We start from the raw sequence: 17,175 nt of genomic DNA on the forward strand, positions 1-17,175 counted from the left end.
TGTTTATATTTTCCTTTATTCTGGAAAAAAAACTATAGAATCAGAGAGATACGTATTTTTTACATTTTTCTTTCTTGAGTTACAGCTGTTTTTTGATAAATTATTAAAAAACAAGGGGCTACCCTATTTCAGTGGTGGTGGCAGGAACCAAAAAACTAGCAAAAAGTGAAGGAAATGCTGTAGTGTTTTTATTATAATATATTCTAGTCCATAACTAATATGATTAAAATAGCTGACATTTACTGAATGCTTGCTTATATGTAAGGCGCTGTCACATGAGGATTTTTTACAATATCATTTAATCTTAACCATGAAATAGAGACTAGCTTTATTCAGATGAAGAAATACGGAACTGCTAAATGTTGGATCTAGGATTTAAACTCAGGTAGACAGGATCTAGTCTCACATTCATGCTGCATAATTTTAGGAAAAGCTTCCTTTATTCCCCAGTATATTTAACATATTCCACATTCCCCCCCTCTTAGAGAATGTACATATAAATTTCTCTTTGCATTATTTTAGAGATGTATATGATGATCCACTTATGATCACACTGACTTAATGGACTTATAAATGAGATAAACGCCTTAGGTTCATGGGATCATTGTATGTGAATTATGTCTTTAGTGCCCAGTTCTTCATTTAAAAAAAAACAACTTAAAACACTGAAAGATAAACTATATTGTAATTTGTTTCCTTGCACCATCTAGTGGATTTAAGTGACAAGTGCGGCAGTACTATAAATGATTACAAGTCAATTATATAAGTCAAATTTTCAAACGTATCCGGAGAAATGTTCCTAAAATCGTATTTTGGATCATATCACAAATGTGCACGACATTATTTGTCATTTTCATGAGGGAATCAATTAAGCATGTGTGCTGAATTCATTAGCGAATGTTTAAGCCCACAAATAAAGCAACATAAAATAGCATCCTTGCAGTTCTGTTGCGGTAGAGATAATGAAAGCTCCGTTTAGTTCTTCCCCACCGCATTCATAAACTCCGAGGATTCCCAGGAAGCTGCGCGGAGGGAGAAGCACCGGGAGTCTGCGCGGAGCCAGTGCGCAGGCGGGCTGAGGAGCGGAAGTTGGGAGGCGGGGCTAAGCCCGGACCTGGGAGCGGAAGAGGCCGAGGGTGCTGGCTGAGGTGTGGAGACCGTTTGGCGGCTAGTCCCGGGCCAGCCCGAGCTCAAAGTCCCAGACCCCGGGAGACGCCAGAAGAAACTGAAGGACTTGGGGTTCCGGAGCAGTCGCCGCTGGCTGCTGCTGTTCTGCCTGTGCACCGCGGACGCCTCCGCCCCCGCCGTCTGAGGACGCGGCCCTGACAGGCCTCTAGGCCTAGGCGCGGCCCGAGGAGCCCGACGTGTTGCTGCCGGTGCTGCTGTGAGTAATACGAGCGCCCTCTCCACAGTCGTTTACAGATTAAAATGGAGGAAATTTCGTTGGCTAACCTGGATACTAACAAGCTAGAGGCCATCGCTCAGGAGATATACGTAGACCTAATAGAGGATTCTTGTTTGGGCTTCTGCTTTGAGGTGCACCGGGCAGTCAAGTGTGGCTACTTCTACCTGGAGTTCGCAGAAACTGGTAGCGTGAAGGATTTTGGCATTCAGCCAGTGGAAGATAAAGGAGCATGCCGCCTCCCGCTTTGCTCCCTTCCTGGAGAATCTGGGAATGGGCCTGATCAGCAGCTGCAACGCTCACCCCCGGAATTCCAGTAGCTGCAACATGAGAGATCAGAGAGTGACCAGGACAGTAACATAGACCGGTCCTGTGGTTTGGAGAAGTTAGGTATCTAAGTAGAAAAAGAAAAGAAAAAAAGAAAAGAAAAAAGAAAGAAATCAGACAAAAGTCCCAATTCCCATTGAACATCCTAGCCTTTAAAAACCCAAAGTGGAGAATTTAGGAATTTGGATCCTTTTATAAGTATATTATCTGGAATCAGCTTTGAAACCCTGGGCAGGAGGAGCTGTGCATCCTGTGCAGGGTACCATGCAGGTTGATCTCTACACCAGGAAGTGCACAAGATCCCTGTACTGTCCCCAGTGCACAGGTGAGCAGCGCTGTGCCCAGCGTATAAATCCTTTGGTTCCTCAGCCTTTCTGTCTGCCTGATGTCAAGGGCTTTCTGGATAACTGACAGTTTGGACATAGCTGATGGTCAGGCCTTAATCATTGGGCCTCAGTGGGACTGCTCCTCTGATCTCTGAGCCTCTGATTTGGATTCCTCCAAGACAAATGAAAGTCAGGTATGAGATCTGGATATTAACAGTTCCAGTTTGGGAAAACCAAGAAAAAGAATTACAGCTGAATCTGGTAGGGGAAGCTCTGTGATCTTGGCTTCAACAAGAAGAAAAAGTCAAAGCTACCAGTTTCCCAAAGGTCCAGCATTTACAGTGACTTGAATGGACTTGGAACAAGGGCTAACCTTTTGCTGAACAGAGCCCTTTGTCTTGCACCCCACCTGGTGGCATAGGCTTATTAAATGAACAACTTGGTTATCCAGGCAGGCTGAGGATTTAGTAATGATCCCTTGAGGAGGTAGCAGGGGCCTCTGCAACTATGCACGATCTCTTAAACTGCAAGATTCATATCTGGATATATTATGCTGTGAACAACAGTTTGGTGGGGCAGTCATTTTCTTACTCTGAGTTACTAGTTACCTAGCCAGTCCATGTGTCTGACTTGGTCATTATGCCAGGTCACTACCTGCTTCCTATCCCAGGGGTAGGCCTGAATTATAGAAGAGCATAATGGCTGTGCAGGAGGCTGTGATTTGAAAGCTGAGCCCAGAGGGGACCTCTTTCAACTGTCCTCGATGTTAATGGGTTAGTACTAGGAGCCAAGGAGCAAGATTGGGTCGTCTCTCATCTGACTGCAGTATCCTGTTGAATGTCCCTGTTCTTGGATTGGGCAGTCGAAGCTCTGTTATGGTGAACATCTAGACCGTAACCACCTCTGCCCCTCAGGAGGGGCAGCCCCTTCCATTCAGTCCCTTTTGGACATTCTTGACAACAAGAGCTGTCTTTTTGTTGTCAGAAGTCAGGGAATGGGATAGGCAAGGATGGGAAATGTGAGCCACATATCAAAACTACCCTCCACTTTACTCCCTGATTGAGGGTTTATGAAGTGTAGAGGGGTGAGAACCCCAAAGTGAGCGGGAACGGTGCTGCTTTATTTGAAATGTTTTCTTACCTCATTCTGTGCCCCAGTAAGGGGCCCAGCCTCATCTGTCTGGCTTGGCCCCATGTTCCTACTGTCCCCTGCTCCACTGCCTATCTGGTGCAGCTCACGACCCCAGGTGCTGCCTGCTACCGTGCTTTCACACTGACCAGTTTCAATTCATCTCTCTTGATGCTCCTGCTTAAGCCTGCCCAGTTTCCCTTTTCTTGGCTTCTTTTAAAGTTTTCTTTTCCTTGGGGTTTTTTTTTTCTTCTTGTTTTAGGAGATCCAGAGAAGAATCTTTATGGTGGGTTCCTCGTTTGGGATTAAGATGGGGAGAGAACGTAATTTTGTGTATGAAAGGCAGTGTCATGCCTAAGCATTTTCCTATAAAACTGCCTTGCTAGATGCCTTCCTGCTGTGTCTTCATAAGGAGTTACATCTTCCCACCTCCACTTGGATACTGCCTCTTAGGACCTAAGCAGAAGACCAGTAAAGGCTGACTGACACACAAAGGGATGGAGTGGGTCCTGATCTATTTTCTCTAACCTTTGCTGTGCATGTATCCTTCCTTATCCCAGAAGGAACTGTTTGGACTGTATGGGCTGATTTGTGTTACATATAGACATTAAGGGAACCATAGTGATAGGGCTATTATTGCATTCTCCCCCTAGAATTGTCCTGGTCAGGCTTGAGGTATAGTTACAGATTGGGCTTAAAGAATTGTGCTAACTTTTTAGAAAGTTAAAGCTTGGTAAAAGCTAAAACAATACTGGGTTATCTGCCCTTGACTTTATAGACCTCCTTCTAAGGGGATGCAAAGGGAAAGGAGGGTCTAAGTGAAACTCTGGCCTACTTCCAAATAATATCTGGAAAACAGGCTGAAGGTAAGGTCATGGTCCACTCTTCCTTCAGAGAGGGAGCTCTGATTATGACATTATTGTTCCCTTTCTGGTCATTCTTTTGGTTATAGGAGGAAGAAGTGGAAAGTAATTTTGAATAATCGTTGATTCATATTACCTCCCTCTTGGTTATTGTTTTTGTTTTTTGCCCTCCCATTATTAGGGCAATAGCCCTAGGCCTGACCTGGATGAGTATGAGGTGGGCTAGGTCCAACAGGTGCCCTGAGGGGACAAACTCCTTTTTTTTCTGGGGAGTGAATGCTCCCTACCATGTAGTTGACAGTGGTTAGGAACTCTCCCTTTCCCTACCTATCTTCCCTCTAACAGCAGAATTCCTATCCTTCCTTCCTTCCTCAATTAAGTATATTGATCACCCTGTAATTCTATTATGTATCTGAGTGTGTGTGTGTGTATGGGGGGAAGGGGTTCTTTACAAATTTTTGTGGTTTGTGGCTTTTTCTTCCATACATTAGTTCCCACCACCGCATGTCCAGGGGCCATTGCCTGGCATTATCGCATGCTGGGATCATTGGGGAAGTGTAGTGAAGCTCACCACTGTCCTTTGTTTTGGAGATTATTATTTTTGCATAAGTAGTCCATCCTATACAGATTGCTAACTAACTGTGTATTCCCCTTGCCCCTATGGCTGCTGGTGTAAATAAACTGCATCTCCCCATTGGTAAACAGTACTAATAAAATTTTAAAAAATGACTTTACTTAGACTCTGTATGTTCATCTTTTGAGATTGTACATGTTTTTCAGGTATTGACATAGTAAAATAAATGTTGAATTGCTGCTGAACCTTAGTCACTTTCTCCTGAATGGGAGTTTTATCACAGTAGAGGAACTTTGCCCAACTTTATTTCTCCATCTAGTCCTACAAATTTAGCTTTCTCCAAGATCCAGTGAAAAATAAACTAGGTGGTAAAATATAATCCAAGCCTGTCACTAAATCCAGTGTGAAAGCTACTTCTATTTAGGTGGAACTCAAGATACTTTAATGTATACATTTTACCACTTTTTCAGGCTAATACACTTGCTCTCAAAAGACAAATGGTTAAAAAAAAAAAGATAGCAGAAAATGAGTCGACCTTTCTAAAGGTAATTTTTTCCCCAATAGTTTTCATTTTTCTTTTACCCCCACTCTTTAGATCTTTCAGTTTGTCTTAGAGTAATTCTGAGAATTTTTATTCCTTTGGATTCCTAATCCAGAGCTGGAGCCACTTCCCTTAGAAATTGTACGTGTTGCTTAGCCCTGTTCAAAATCACTTATTTGCTAAATGTTCTAGTTCATTGAAGAAATAGTCCCAAATTGTAAGTAATATTTCGATGAATAAAAATTATGGAAATGGGGCCAGCAGAAAAACCATCTCAGTACAATACCTCAGGGTTGTTACAGACCTGTACCATGGTATTGAGTCACCTAACATTTAAATGCCACTGCAGCAAATACTTTTGTGTGGTATTTTGTATGTTTAGATTTTAATTAATGTATTTGTTGCTAATCTAGTTTTCTGAAATGAGATATTTGCAAGATCTCAATGCTATACTGGATCCATTTGAATGCAGGACTTCTAAGACTTCATGTTTTCTAACTAATGATCTTTATATTTAAAAAGAAAAAAACCTCATACCTTTTAACTCCCTGGATACTGCATTTTAACTACAGCGTGTAGCATGAGGTCAGGAACCTAATTAATTGTTGCTTGATGTTGACAAATACAAAGACCCCAAAAGTAAAGTATGCTCTGTAATTAAGGATTCAGAAAGAGCTTTCTTCACACACAGTAATAATTTAGTAACACCTTCCATTGGGACCTATGTGAAGTACTTTAGAGTGTTTCTTATAATTTCTTAAAATACTTATAAAATGAGAATATATTAATGTGCTAAAAGCACATTTATACTTTATTAAATGCCCTTTCACATTAGTCTTAAAATAGTTACCATGGTTAATGAATTACTGGTTTTCAGATCAGTTAGAGAGAACTTGTAACATCAGACTAGAAGTTTCACTCTGCTGTGGAAGATGCAAGCTCTTTAATTCTCATTCATGTTCCAAAAGATGCCCATGATGCTTTGGACAATAACGTTTGTTAGAGGTTATGCACTTGTTCAAAAAGATACTGCAGATAAACCTGTAAATCGTTGGATGGGTTTTTTCCCCCAGTTTCTTCAAAATGTTTTTTTAAAACGTTTTCAGTCATATGTTACTTGAGCCTCATTGGACATATGTGAGCTGAAAAGGAAATATTAAATTCGTTTTAGAGATGAGAAAATAATGTTCAACAGCAGTGATTTACTCATAGTTCAAAAACAAAAATAACAAACAATAGAAGCAAAAGTAGAATTCTGATGCTAGGCTAGTGCTTTTTGTTGAAGCAATAGAATTCTTAAACTAAATGAAAGGACTAAAAGACAAAATAACAGTTAAAGCAGAATGAAAAAATTGAGATGCTAGTGAAAAAAAGGCAATGAATTTGAAAACATTGACAAAAAACAAAAATATAACTCCAAGGAATTTTTGTCTTTAATAAATGAATACATCTAGAACTTAAAAAAAAAAACTATTCCCATCTCTACCCGGATATACACACAAAAACACTAGACACTTAGAATTTTATAGACAATACAGCAAAAAACAATGATTGTAAGCTAAGTGTATTATGAAGATAGATGAAGAAAATGAAGATGTTAGCAAACCCCAACTCCATTAAAATATCAAAAATAAACATTATCAACAAGTCAGGTTAATCCCAGGAAAGAAAGATTTTGACTCAGAAAATCATCACCATTGGAGAAAAGCCTTGTGAAAATTGCAGTAGATACAGAAAAAATAGTTTTAATGTTCAATACCAATTATTGATTTTAAAAATACTTATGAGTCAATAGAAACAAGGGCTAAAAAAGTTTCATATAATAAGTATGCATTAAAAATTTACAATTGCTTTGTTTACCAGTGAATACTTGGAAGCATTCTCATTAAAAGCAGGAATGGAAGAAACTTATCATTCTCAGATGATATCCAAACGGATAACTTCATAGAATCTATTAACGTACCACTGGAAGTAATGATAGAATATAGTAAAGTTGCTGGATATTAAGATCAATGTCCAAAATCAGAGAAATAGATATTTTATAACATTACATTTACAATATAATGCAACAAAAATTATGATGGTCTTATGAATTAATAGGACAAGAGAGGTAAAGGTTTTGTGGAGAAGATGGTGAAATTTTCTTCTGGCATATTGAAGAAAACCCAAATAAGTGGAAAGTGACAGGATGTTCATAGATTGGAAGTTCATTATCATCACTCCAAATAAATGAATTGGAAGGACTCTTGATTAAAATCCAAACATACTTTTGTGAAACTTGACAAAGTAATTTTAACATTTATGTGAAAAGCAAAGTGTAAGAATAGACAAGCTCTTCTTGACAAATGTATTTTACATAGTTTGGTTTTGGTGCAGAAACAAAATGGAATAGAGAGTTCAGAATTAAATGGAAAAACACACATTTATGGTATTCTGATCCATAACTAAATCCAAATCCTGATGTATTAAAATTAGTGGCTTATAAACCAATATATTGTCCTGGAATGGATTATCCATAAATAAATATTAAAACCTACAAAAATTATCATGTGGATTTAAGACTTACTATGGAAAAGTAAACATCAAACCTCTATAGGGAAGTATAGGAGTATATGTATATAATTGTAGGCAAGGGAAAATTTTTTTTTTTTAAGATTTTATTTATTTATTTGACAGAGATAGAGACAGCCAGCGAGAGAGGGAACACAAGCAGGGGGAGTGGGAGAGGAAGAAGCAGGCTCATAGCGGAGGAGCCTGATGTGGGGCTCGATCCCAGAACGCCGGGATCACGCCCTGAGCCGAAGGCAGACGCTTAACCGCTGTGCCACCCAGGCGCCCCGGCAAGGGAAAATTTCTTAAACAAGTAAAAGCACCAAAATAAAAGATTGACATACTGGACCATTATCATAAATGTAAAACTTTCTGTGCCTTGTCATACTACAAAAAACAGCAACAAAATGTATGACATGCTAGTAGAAGTGCTGTAGTTCTTATTACTGGTAAGGATTATTACTATTTTTTAAAGATTTTATTTATTTGACAGAGACAGAATGAGAGAGCACAAGCAGGAGGAGCAGCAGAGGGAATGGGAGAAGCAGGCACCCCGCTGAGCAGGGAGCCTGACCTGAGGCTCAATCCCACGATCCTGGGATCCTGACCTGAGCTGAAGGCAGCCGCTTAACCAACTTAGCCACTAAGGCGCCCCACTGATAAAGATTATTAACAAAATAATTATACAATTGACAAATGGACAAAGTAAAAGAACAGCTCACTTGAAGAAATTCAAATGGCGAAAAAGATGGGAAAAGTTTACTTAGGTTCAGAGAAATGCAAACTAAAAACATGAAATACCAATTTATACTGCTCAGTATGATTAAAATAAAAAAGGTGATGATATCAACTCTGATAGGTATACAGAGCAATTAAAAGTCTTGTACATTGCTGGTGTACTGTAAATTGATAAAAATATTTTTGGAAAGCAATCTGAAAATATTTACAGCAGTTCATAAGCATAACCAATACCCCAATATGTCTACTAACTCTTGTAGCATTATTTGTAATAGGAATTGAAAGCTATATAAATACCCATTTAAATACAGTCATTATACAGAAATGAAGATTACAAGAGCTGCACAAATAAAATATTCAGTAAAACACATATTCTTAAAATTTGCTACCTTTCATTTGAAGCTTAACAATATGCAAACCAGTGCTATATATTTTGTTTAGGGATATATGTATATGTATTTAAAAAGTATACCCAACGTGTTGAGCTAGACTTCTTCTTTCATGTGTATATGGTCTGGATATTGGAGAAAGACTTCTTGACGCAGAACATCTGAATGCTGAAAAAAATTGCAACAAAGATACTTTAAGAGTCTTGCTTTCCTGCCAAGAAAGTAAGGGGAACATCCAGCTTTCCCTTATAAATGCACACACGCACACACACACACACACACACACACACACACACACACACGAGCACAAACCAGAGATACAAGAAAAAATAGAAAATGGGGCTGCACTGAGAAATATACAAATATCAGAAACTTTCAGATGGGAAGGGAAGATCATGCCATCCCATATATATATATAAAATACCTGAAATAATCTTTGCATCCTTACTGAAAGAATGGACAAAGTTTTAGAGACCTTCCTGAATACAGAGAGAACAGGTAAGAGTCCCTGCCATGGCCTGAGGTGAAATTAATTAAAATGATAAAAATACCATCATCATCATTTCCTTTGGGAATATGTACTCATACCCTTGTTATCACATAGTTACTTACCCTGCTCGTTGGAGAAAACTCTACTTGAAAAATATATAAAATAATGTGTCCAAGATGATACTGTTTGCTACATGACAGAATTTGGGTCCTTCAACATTCTCACAAAATACAAACTTGCAATGAAAGAAACTTCTGTTTCTTTAAAGATTTCTCTTAATAGCTATCATATTCTGCATTTAGTAATTCTGTTTATTCAGAGAAAGGAGTTCTAATTCTGTAGGTCATTACTTCTGCTGAATCTCTACAAATACAGTACTCCTTTCTCATTAATAGAATTACTAAATGAGGGGCGCCTGGGTGGCACAGCGGTTAAGCGCCTGCCTTTGGCTCAGGGCGTGATCCTGGCGTTATGGGATCGAGCCCCACATCAGGCTCTTCAGCTATGAGCCTGCTTCTTCCTCTCCCGCTCCCCCTGCTTGTGTTCCCTCTCTCGCTGGCTGTCTCTATCTCTGTCAAATAAATAAAATCTTAAAAAAAAAAAAAAAAAAAAGAATTACTAAATGAAGAATATAAAGGCCATAACTTAAATCCTTAAGTTAATAGATGAAATTATGAACATGAACAAGAAACAGGAGAGAATGATGATGCAGTTATGAAAATGAAAGCAATAGAACTTTTCAAAATGAAAAGAATGTATGCCAATAAAATTAAAAACTCAATGTATATGGTAAAACCTCAGTTGAATCAAACTGGAAAAGAGAGACAAAGGAAAGAATCATCATGGAGCGCAGTCTGTTGATTAGTCACTGCTTAGTTATACAGACAGCAAGAGTGTGTGTTTGTGTTTGCCTCCTTGTCTCCCATTGATAAACCCACGGGTTGTTTTTGTCTTCTCTGCCACACTGTCACCTTTATAATTATAATGTAAAGGTGACAGTGAGCAAAGAAACAAGGTGGTGTCACTGAAGGTGCAGTCAGTTGTGATCCGAAGACGGCTGACCATGAGAATGACACTGCCAACATTCTGGGGACCCAAGATATGCAGCCAGAGGAACTTAAGGCAAAATTATCAATTGAGGAAATGTGACAAAAAGAATAAAGATGTTTCAGAGGAAGTGAAGCTACTAGTATACTTGACATTAAAGGGTATCAGAGGTATTTCAAAATATTGAGGTCAGGGGGTAGAACGTGCTGGTAGGCAGAATTTTAAAGATGGTCTTGAGATTCTAGTCACTAGGTATTCAGCCAAACAGTAAAGGAAATAACTGTTGTGGAGGGGTTTTGCAGATGTAAGCTAAGTGCTAAGTCAGTTATCCTTAAGATATGGAGATGATTTGGCTGGACTTTGACCCAGTGAGGTGAGGACTTTAAAAACAAAGTATTCTCCATCTGGTCGTAGAAGACAACATCAGAGAGGTTTGTGTGGAACGTATTCAGTGCACCATTGCTGACTTAGAAGATGAAGGGGAAGCATGTGAGAAGGGACGCAGGTGCATATTGGAGCTGAGTGGCCTCCATCTGATGGATAGCAAGGAAAGGGGAACCTCAGACCAAATCCCCTAGAAATGGAATGAAGTCTGCAAACAATCTGAATGAACTTGGAAGCTGAAGCTGATTCTTTCCCAAAGCCTTCAGATAAGAGCCTCACCCAGATGACGCTTTGTCTTTGGCCTATGAGACCCTAAGCAGACAGCTCAGCCAAACCTGCCCTGACTTAGGACCTGGAGAATAAATAGTGAAATAAGTGAGGGCTGTTTTAAGCAGCTAGATTTGTGATAAGTAGTTACACAACAATAAAAACTAATACAGCTGCAACTGATCCAAATTTAGGAAGGATTATGACAGTTTGCCAAGACTTAGAAAAGATGCTCACCCTAAATCTTGACTTACGTGTGAGAATAAGGCAAGTACCGTTGAAACTAATTTTGACATATTTTAATACAAATGAAACATTCATCTCAATGTTTCCAATGTTTAGATTTACAGTGTACTAAATAAATACTGGTTTTACCATTTTTTCTATTTCCCCATACATTTACTCACTAAAAATAAAATAATTTTTAATATTCTGACAAAAAAAGTTTTTAAGTGGTCAGATGACCTTAATTCTTCCCATTTATTAGGATTGCTTTGCATTGTTTCAGCTTGTGTGGTCAATTTTACAATCCACGCAACTTTGCAAAGCTAGGGCTGCCTGTATTACTATCACTTCTTTTATTAAAATGTTTCAGAGATATTAATGCTGCATCTTGTCTAAAATATATTCCAAATTCAAAGAATTAGCAGCCAGGAAATCACATATCAACCTGTTATAGATAATTTAGAAGGTTTAACCTAAGGCACTGGTCCGCCCCCCCCCCACCCCTGATAGCTCTAAGACTGACATAAGAAGAAGAAAAATAAGGAAAGCAGTTGGTAGCAAGAAAAATATCAGCTAAATGAAATCGGGAACATTTAAACAAGAACCCTGGGGAGGAGGAAGGTACTATCTGCATTAATGAAAAATCTCAAAGTGAATTGCGTAAAAAAGAACACAAAGTATAAGGAGAGAAAAGTTGATGGGCATTGTACTCAGATACTCTTGACACTCATTTTATTAGTCATGAATTTGGGAAGGTTACTCATTCTTTATGACTCTGGCTTTGTATTAATAAATACAGTAATAGTACTTCACAGTTACAAAAACAAACTGCAAGTTTTAACCTAGTTGGGGTAATGGGTAGTGACAGGAGTAGTCAGGCTTTCCTGAGAAAGTGATATTTAAACAAAACCTAGGGTTAAAAAGTTACCTAGGATAAATTTGTCAAAGTAGATGAAAAGTAAATTGGGGATGGGTTGTTGGAGGGGGATGGAAATGGAAGAAACTGATGTGTTAGAAAGAGAACCAGTCAAATGGAAAATTTAAAGCTCTGGGAAAATAATCATGATGCTTCTTGTAGATGGAAAAAAAAATCTGTTGTTAATATTAAACTACATATCCCTTCTTTCTGGATGGTTTCAGGATGCTCTTGAAAGCAAATGTCATTAGATGATGATTGTTAATGTTGGCATAAACCCTTTACTTAGATTATATCAGGCAAATAGATAAATCACAATTAGGAACATAATTTCACAGCACTCTAAGAAAACTAACTCATTAATAAATGTAACACTTTACACCTATAAGGTTAATCCTACATCTGCAAGATTCAAGTGCTGCTTTAAGTACACAGTGACCTCTCCACTTTTAATGTGCTTTTATCTTCTAAACTTATTCTTCTCCCTCTGGATTCTCTCCAGACCCCTTCCCTTTCTGTTTTCAAACACATGCCCCCATGCATATGCCTGTGCAAACACACAAGGTACAACTTTAAATCAAGCCCCAGTTCAGAATAAATTTAGCCAATCTGCTTTTGCTCTTGCTGCTGTATAAATTATTACAGTTCAGGCACTTACTCGCAGACCAACTACTTTTACAGTTTGAAGGTAGATTAGTGTTGGCTTCTTAAGTACTTCCCTTACAGCTAATTTTCTTTTTCAATTGGAAGTGCTTGTGTTATGTCTGCTTAATATTGAATTCAACAATGATCCAACAATTGATTTAGACTTTGTGTGATAGATTGGGGAGAAAAAAAAAACATTAAGCTCAGTCTTAACTCTGCAACAAACTCTGTGACCCCAATCACACAAGTTCTTTCATTCATAAATTAATAAGCTTGAATGAAATGATTTCTTGGCTCCATTCCTCCTGTAATATTCTGAGATTCCATGAACTAAAATGTTTACGCCAACTCATATAAAGCATGGAAGATCCAGATTCAAATATCTTTATCCCTTCAGTTTTCCCATATATCCCAAATTACTCCATCAGTTAATCCACTGTACATTTTTCTTTACTATATGTCGATGCAAGTCATACCTTTATTTCTAACTTCTGATCAGTTGCATACATTTGTCAAATACTATGTGTGAATTTAACACTTTCTTTAAAGATTTGCTCTCATAACCTTCATTGTAGTTTGGCCTTCAAAATCTATTTTTTAAAAATCTCCCAGTCATGGGGAGCCTGTGGGTGTCTCAGTCAGTTAAGCATCTGCCTTCAGCTCAGGTCATGATCCCAAGGACCTGGGATGGAGCCCCCTCATCTGGCTCCCAGTTCAGCAGGGAGTCTGCTTGTCCTGCTCTGTCTGCCCCTCCCCCCTGCTCCTGCTCTTTCTCTCTCTCAAATAAATAAATAAAACCTTTAAAAAACAAATACGTAAAAATATTGAAAATAGAAGTCTCTCAGTTATTCTATGAGCTTTAACTAGGGTAACAATATAATTTATTGCCCAAAATATAACACTTTTGAAAGAACAAGGAGGCATTATCAATAACACCTAAGTAACAGTTGTAAACTGAGACTCTCCCAAGAAAACCAAAATGTATGGTCACTCTGGTAATAACCCTTTGGGCCTTGTTAAGACACAAGGTCTGACAAACATTTTTATACATCCATAAGATAAAGCAGCTTAATTATCTTTCTCAATCTGAACGTAATAAATGTCCCTAATACACCACTTTCTGGTCCTCTGGTGCCTTCTTAGGCCTATCTCATAGCTTTCCCAAATAGTAAAAATTGTAACTGTTATAGACCAGTCAACACTACTATCGGGGCAGGGGGGAGAGGGGGGATGTTAGACTGTACTATAGATTATTCTTCTCCCTGTTAGTAATGAATAACCTATAACAAATACTAGATAAACCAATTTGAGTCTTTGCTGTTTTATATATTCTATACTATTAGCATATTATTTGAATAGCGATGGTTTTATTAATCTATTGTTCTTGCAGCCTGCTGTCATTATGCAGAAGAAGAGTTATTACAGATAATGTTAATAAGTTGGTGATGAGATAAAGCAAGTCAGCATCTGCTATTTAGGGATCTTGATTGTTGACTTTATGTTCAATCATAGGGAAAACTTATCAATAATATGTGGTATATGAACAATAGATTGTGACAACCCCCCTTTTTGCTTCTTGAAAGCAGGGACCCTTAACCTTAACACAGCTCCTTACAAAGTATAGAATTTTCTATTAGAATGTAAGTTTCTGGGGTGCCTGGGTGGCGCAGTCATTAAGCGTCTGCTTTCAGCTCAGGGTGTGATCCTGGCGTTCTGGGATCGAGCCCCACATCATGCTCCTCTGCTGGGAGCCTGCTTCTTCCTCTCCCACTCCCCCTGCTTGTGTTCCCTCTCTCGCTGGCTGTCTCTCTCTCTCTCAAATAAATAAATAAAATCTTTAAAAAAAAAAAAAAAGAATGTAAGTTTCCTGATAACTGACAAGATTGTCTTGTATACTGCCCAACACAGTGTCTGGCACATTATAGATGCTCAATAAATATTGCTAGAATAATGATAAAAGTAAATGTATAAATGAATTGAACAATAGTCTGTTATGTAATTACAAGAGTAAAATAATGGATTCTTTTTGTTCTCAGCAAAGGTTGAACAAAATTCTCTTACCATTATTTGAATTACAAAATCAATCTTCTTTGTAGATATTTGTATATTCTAGGTTTTCATTTATTTTTTAAAAAATATAAGATCTCACACTTTTTTAAAAAATTTTATTTTTTTAAAGATTATTTATTTTAGAGAGAGAGAGAGAGCAGGCACGGGGTGGGGGGGCAGAGGGAGAAGGAGACAGAGGGAATCTCAACTCAAGCAGACTCCCTGCTGAGTGCAGAGCCTGACATGGCGCTCGATCTCAAGACCCTGAGATGATGACTTGAACTGAAATCAAGAGTCAGACTGTCAACCAATTGAGCCACCCAGATACCCCACACACTTCTTTTTTTTAAAGACTTATTGATTTGTTTGGGGGGGAGGGGCATAGGGAAAGTGAGAGAGAGTCTTAAGCAGACTGCACGCTAAGTGCAGAGCCCTACTCAGGGCTCCATCTCACAACCCTGACTGAGATCATGACCTGAGCCAAAACCAAAAGTCAGTTGCTTAACCAACTGCACCACCCAGGAGCCCCAAGATCTCACACATTTAAGCAAATTTAATATTTCTAAGAATCAAGAATTTTAGAATTATCTTTTAGATATGTAACAAACTACTACTTGTCCTTTTGCATAGTACATTGTTAATCCAAACAGTGAAATGTGAAGTTTTTAGGTTTGGTTGCAAAATGTAAATAAGATAAATTAATATTCATCTCATAACTTCCATTTCCTAGGAAGCCCTTGGCAATTAAAGTTTGATTAATTTATTTTCTATTTTGGGGGGCAGCATGAATGAGATCATCACAACTTCTGTAAAAAGCTAAAATATTAGGTTTTAAGGGTGGACTATTATATGATGATTTAGTCACAAATTACACTTTGATTTTACATAGAAAAACAAACTTATGTTCAGGTAGCTTATTACAAAAAAACAGTTTATAACAAAACATACTATACCACAACAAAAGCATCCAACAAATCTTAAAGAGCTACAATTAAATTTAATCACTGGAACAGAGGAAAAACCCCAGCTTTAAGACATTTCTCCATTTGTCTGCATTGCTCAGATATTCCATCATCTATTTTGTTCTGTTGTGCTTGCTAACATTAAATTCATCCTAAGGTTGTATCAACTCTGGCATATCTGTTCTTGCCTTGATGGAAACTGAATAAAATTTTAAATCTTGATTAACTTCTTTCAGTAACCAAACAATGGTGACCAAATCTGAGATCTATATAGTGCAGCAGATAATTTCATATGTGGGATAAATGTCATATTTGAATAGAATTTTTTAAACAATTACTTTTCAAAAGAGTTCACGGGTTGGAAACATCATTTTTAGATTTGCGAACAAAGACAATTCATTTGTTAGGAAAATAACAACTAGACTATAAATCATTTAAGCTATAATTTTAAATGCCACCCACTTTCCCCCAGTGCTTTTGTTCTTTGTGTTTACTTCTGTGGGTTTGCTACAGGTCAACCAATTACTCAACAGTTCAGCTAGAGAATCAGTGAAATGGTTTCAGAGCATCATTTAATGAAAAGAGCCTTTGATCTAAAAAATAATTCAAGAGCAGTCTCACAGAAGAGCCAAATCAATGTACTAGATTATTTTAAAGTAATTGTAATTTATTTTGAACTAATTTGTGATTGAGTTAAGGCCCCAAACTAGAAAAAAAGAACAGATGGTAGTACCAGTTCTGCGACAGAAGAGCCATGTGATCGTTGGTAATCATCTCGAAACTCAGGTTTTCTCACATTTGAAAGAGGAATAATAGTTTCTACCATTGTACCCTCATAGTGATGTTGTCAGAATTAATTAAGGTCATGGATATAGCAGGGTTTTTAAACGTCAGTGTGTTTTATTCTTATTTGCCTCAGATCAGTCAATGCACGTGTATATTGCAACTGCATACCCAATGTTCACGAATATCTTCAGGAGAGATCTAGTGGAAGATTCCTGAATTGCCCTCTATTAAATGTCTTGTTGTCTGTCATTGAATTTTAATTCTACTCAAAGGATACATATCGTTTATGTATTCTAGAAGGAAAAAGAAGTTACTGCTCTGCAGTGTTATTTGTTTATTTGGTAATTTAAACATGTATCCAAGTATTGCAGTGATTTACAGAAAGATACTCTAACAAAAAAAAATCTTTCAGAGTAGTTAGCGATGCATTTTGCTCTTAAAATCTTTTTTATAAAGTGTATGTAAATGTATGAATATAATTATAAAATCTTTACTGCATGACATGTGAAGGAGTACAGCTTATATAAAAGAGAGCTTACCCAACAATCACACCTTCACCGTATCTT

The 17,175-nt window shown here is 37.8% G+C and overlaps 1 protein-coding gene across 1 annotated transcript; it reads left to right on the forward strand.

Annotated features, from left to right (window-relative positions):
• Positions 1-1,081: 1,081 nt before the first annotated feature.
• On the forward strand, positions 1,082-4,775 carry ATXN7L3B (ataxin 7 like 3B). The gene has a single exon (XM_008684310.2). It carries the CDS (start codon positions 1,429-1,431, stop codon positions 1,720-1,722), a length of 294 nt encoding a protein of 97 aa, XP_008682532.1. The 5' UTR covers positions 1,082-1,428; the 3' UTR covers positions 1,723-4,775.
• The last annotated feature ends 12,400 nt before the right edge of the window (positions 4,776-17,175 follow it).

The sequence above is a fragment of the Ursus maritimus genome, unplaced genomic scaffold, assembly GCF_017311325.1.
Source record: "Ursus maritimus isolate PB19 unplaced genomic scaffold, ASM1731132v1 scaffold_21, whole genome shotgun sequence".
Classification (NCBI taxonomy): Eukaryota; Metazoa; Chordata; class Mammalia; order Carnivora; family Ursidae; genus Ursus; species Ursus maritimus.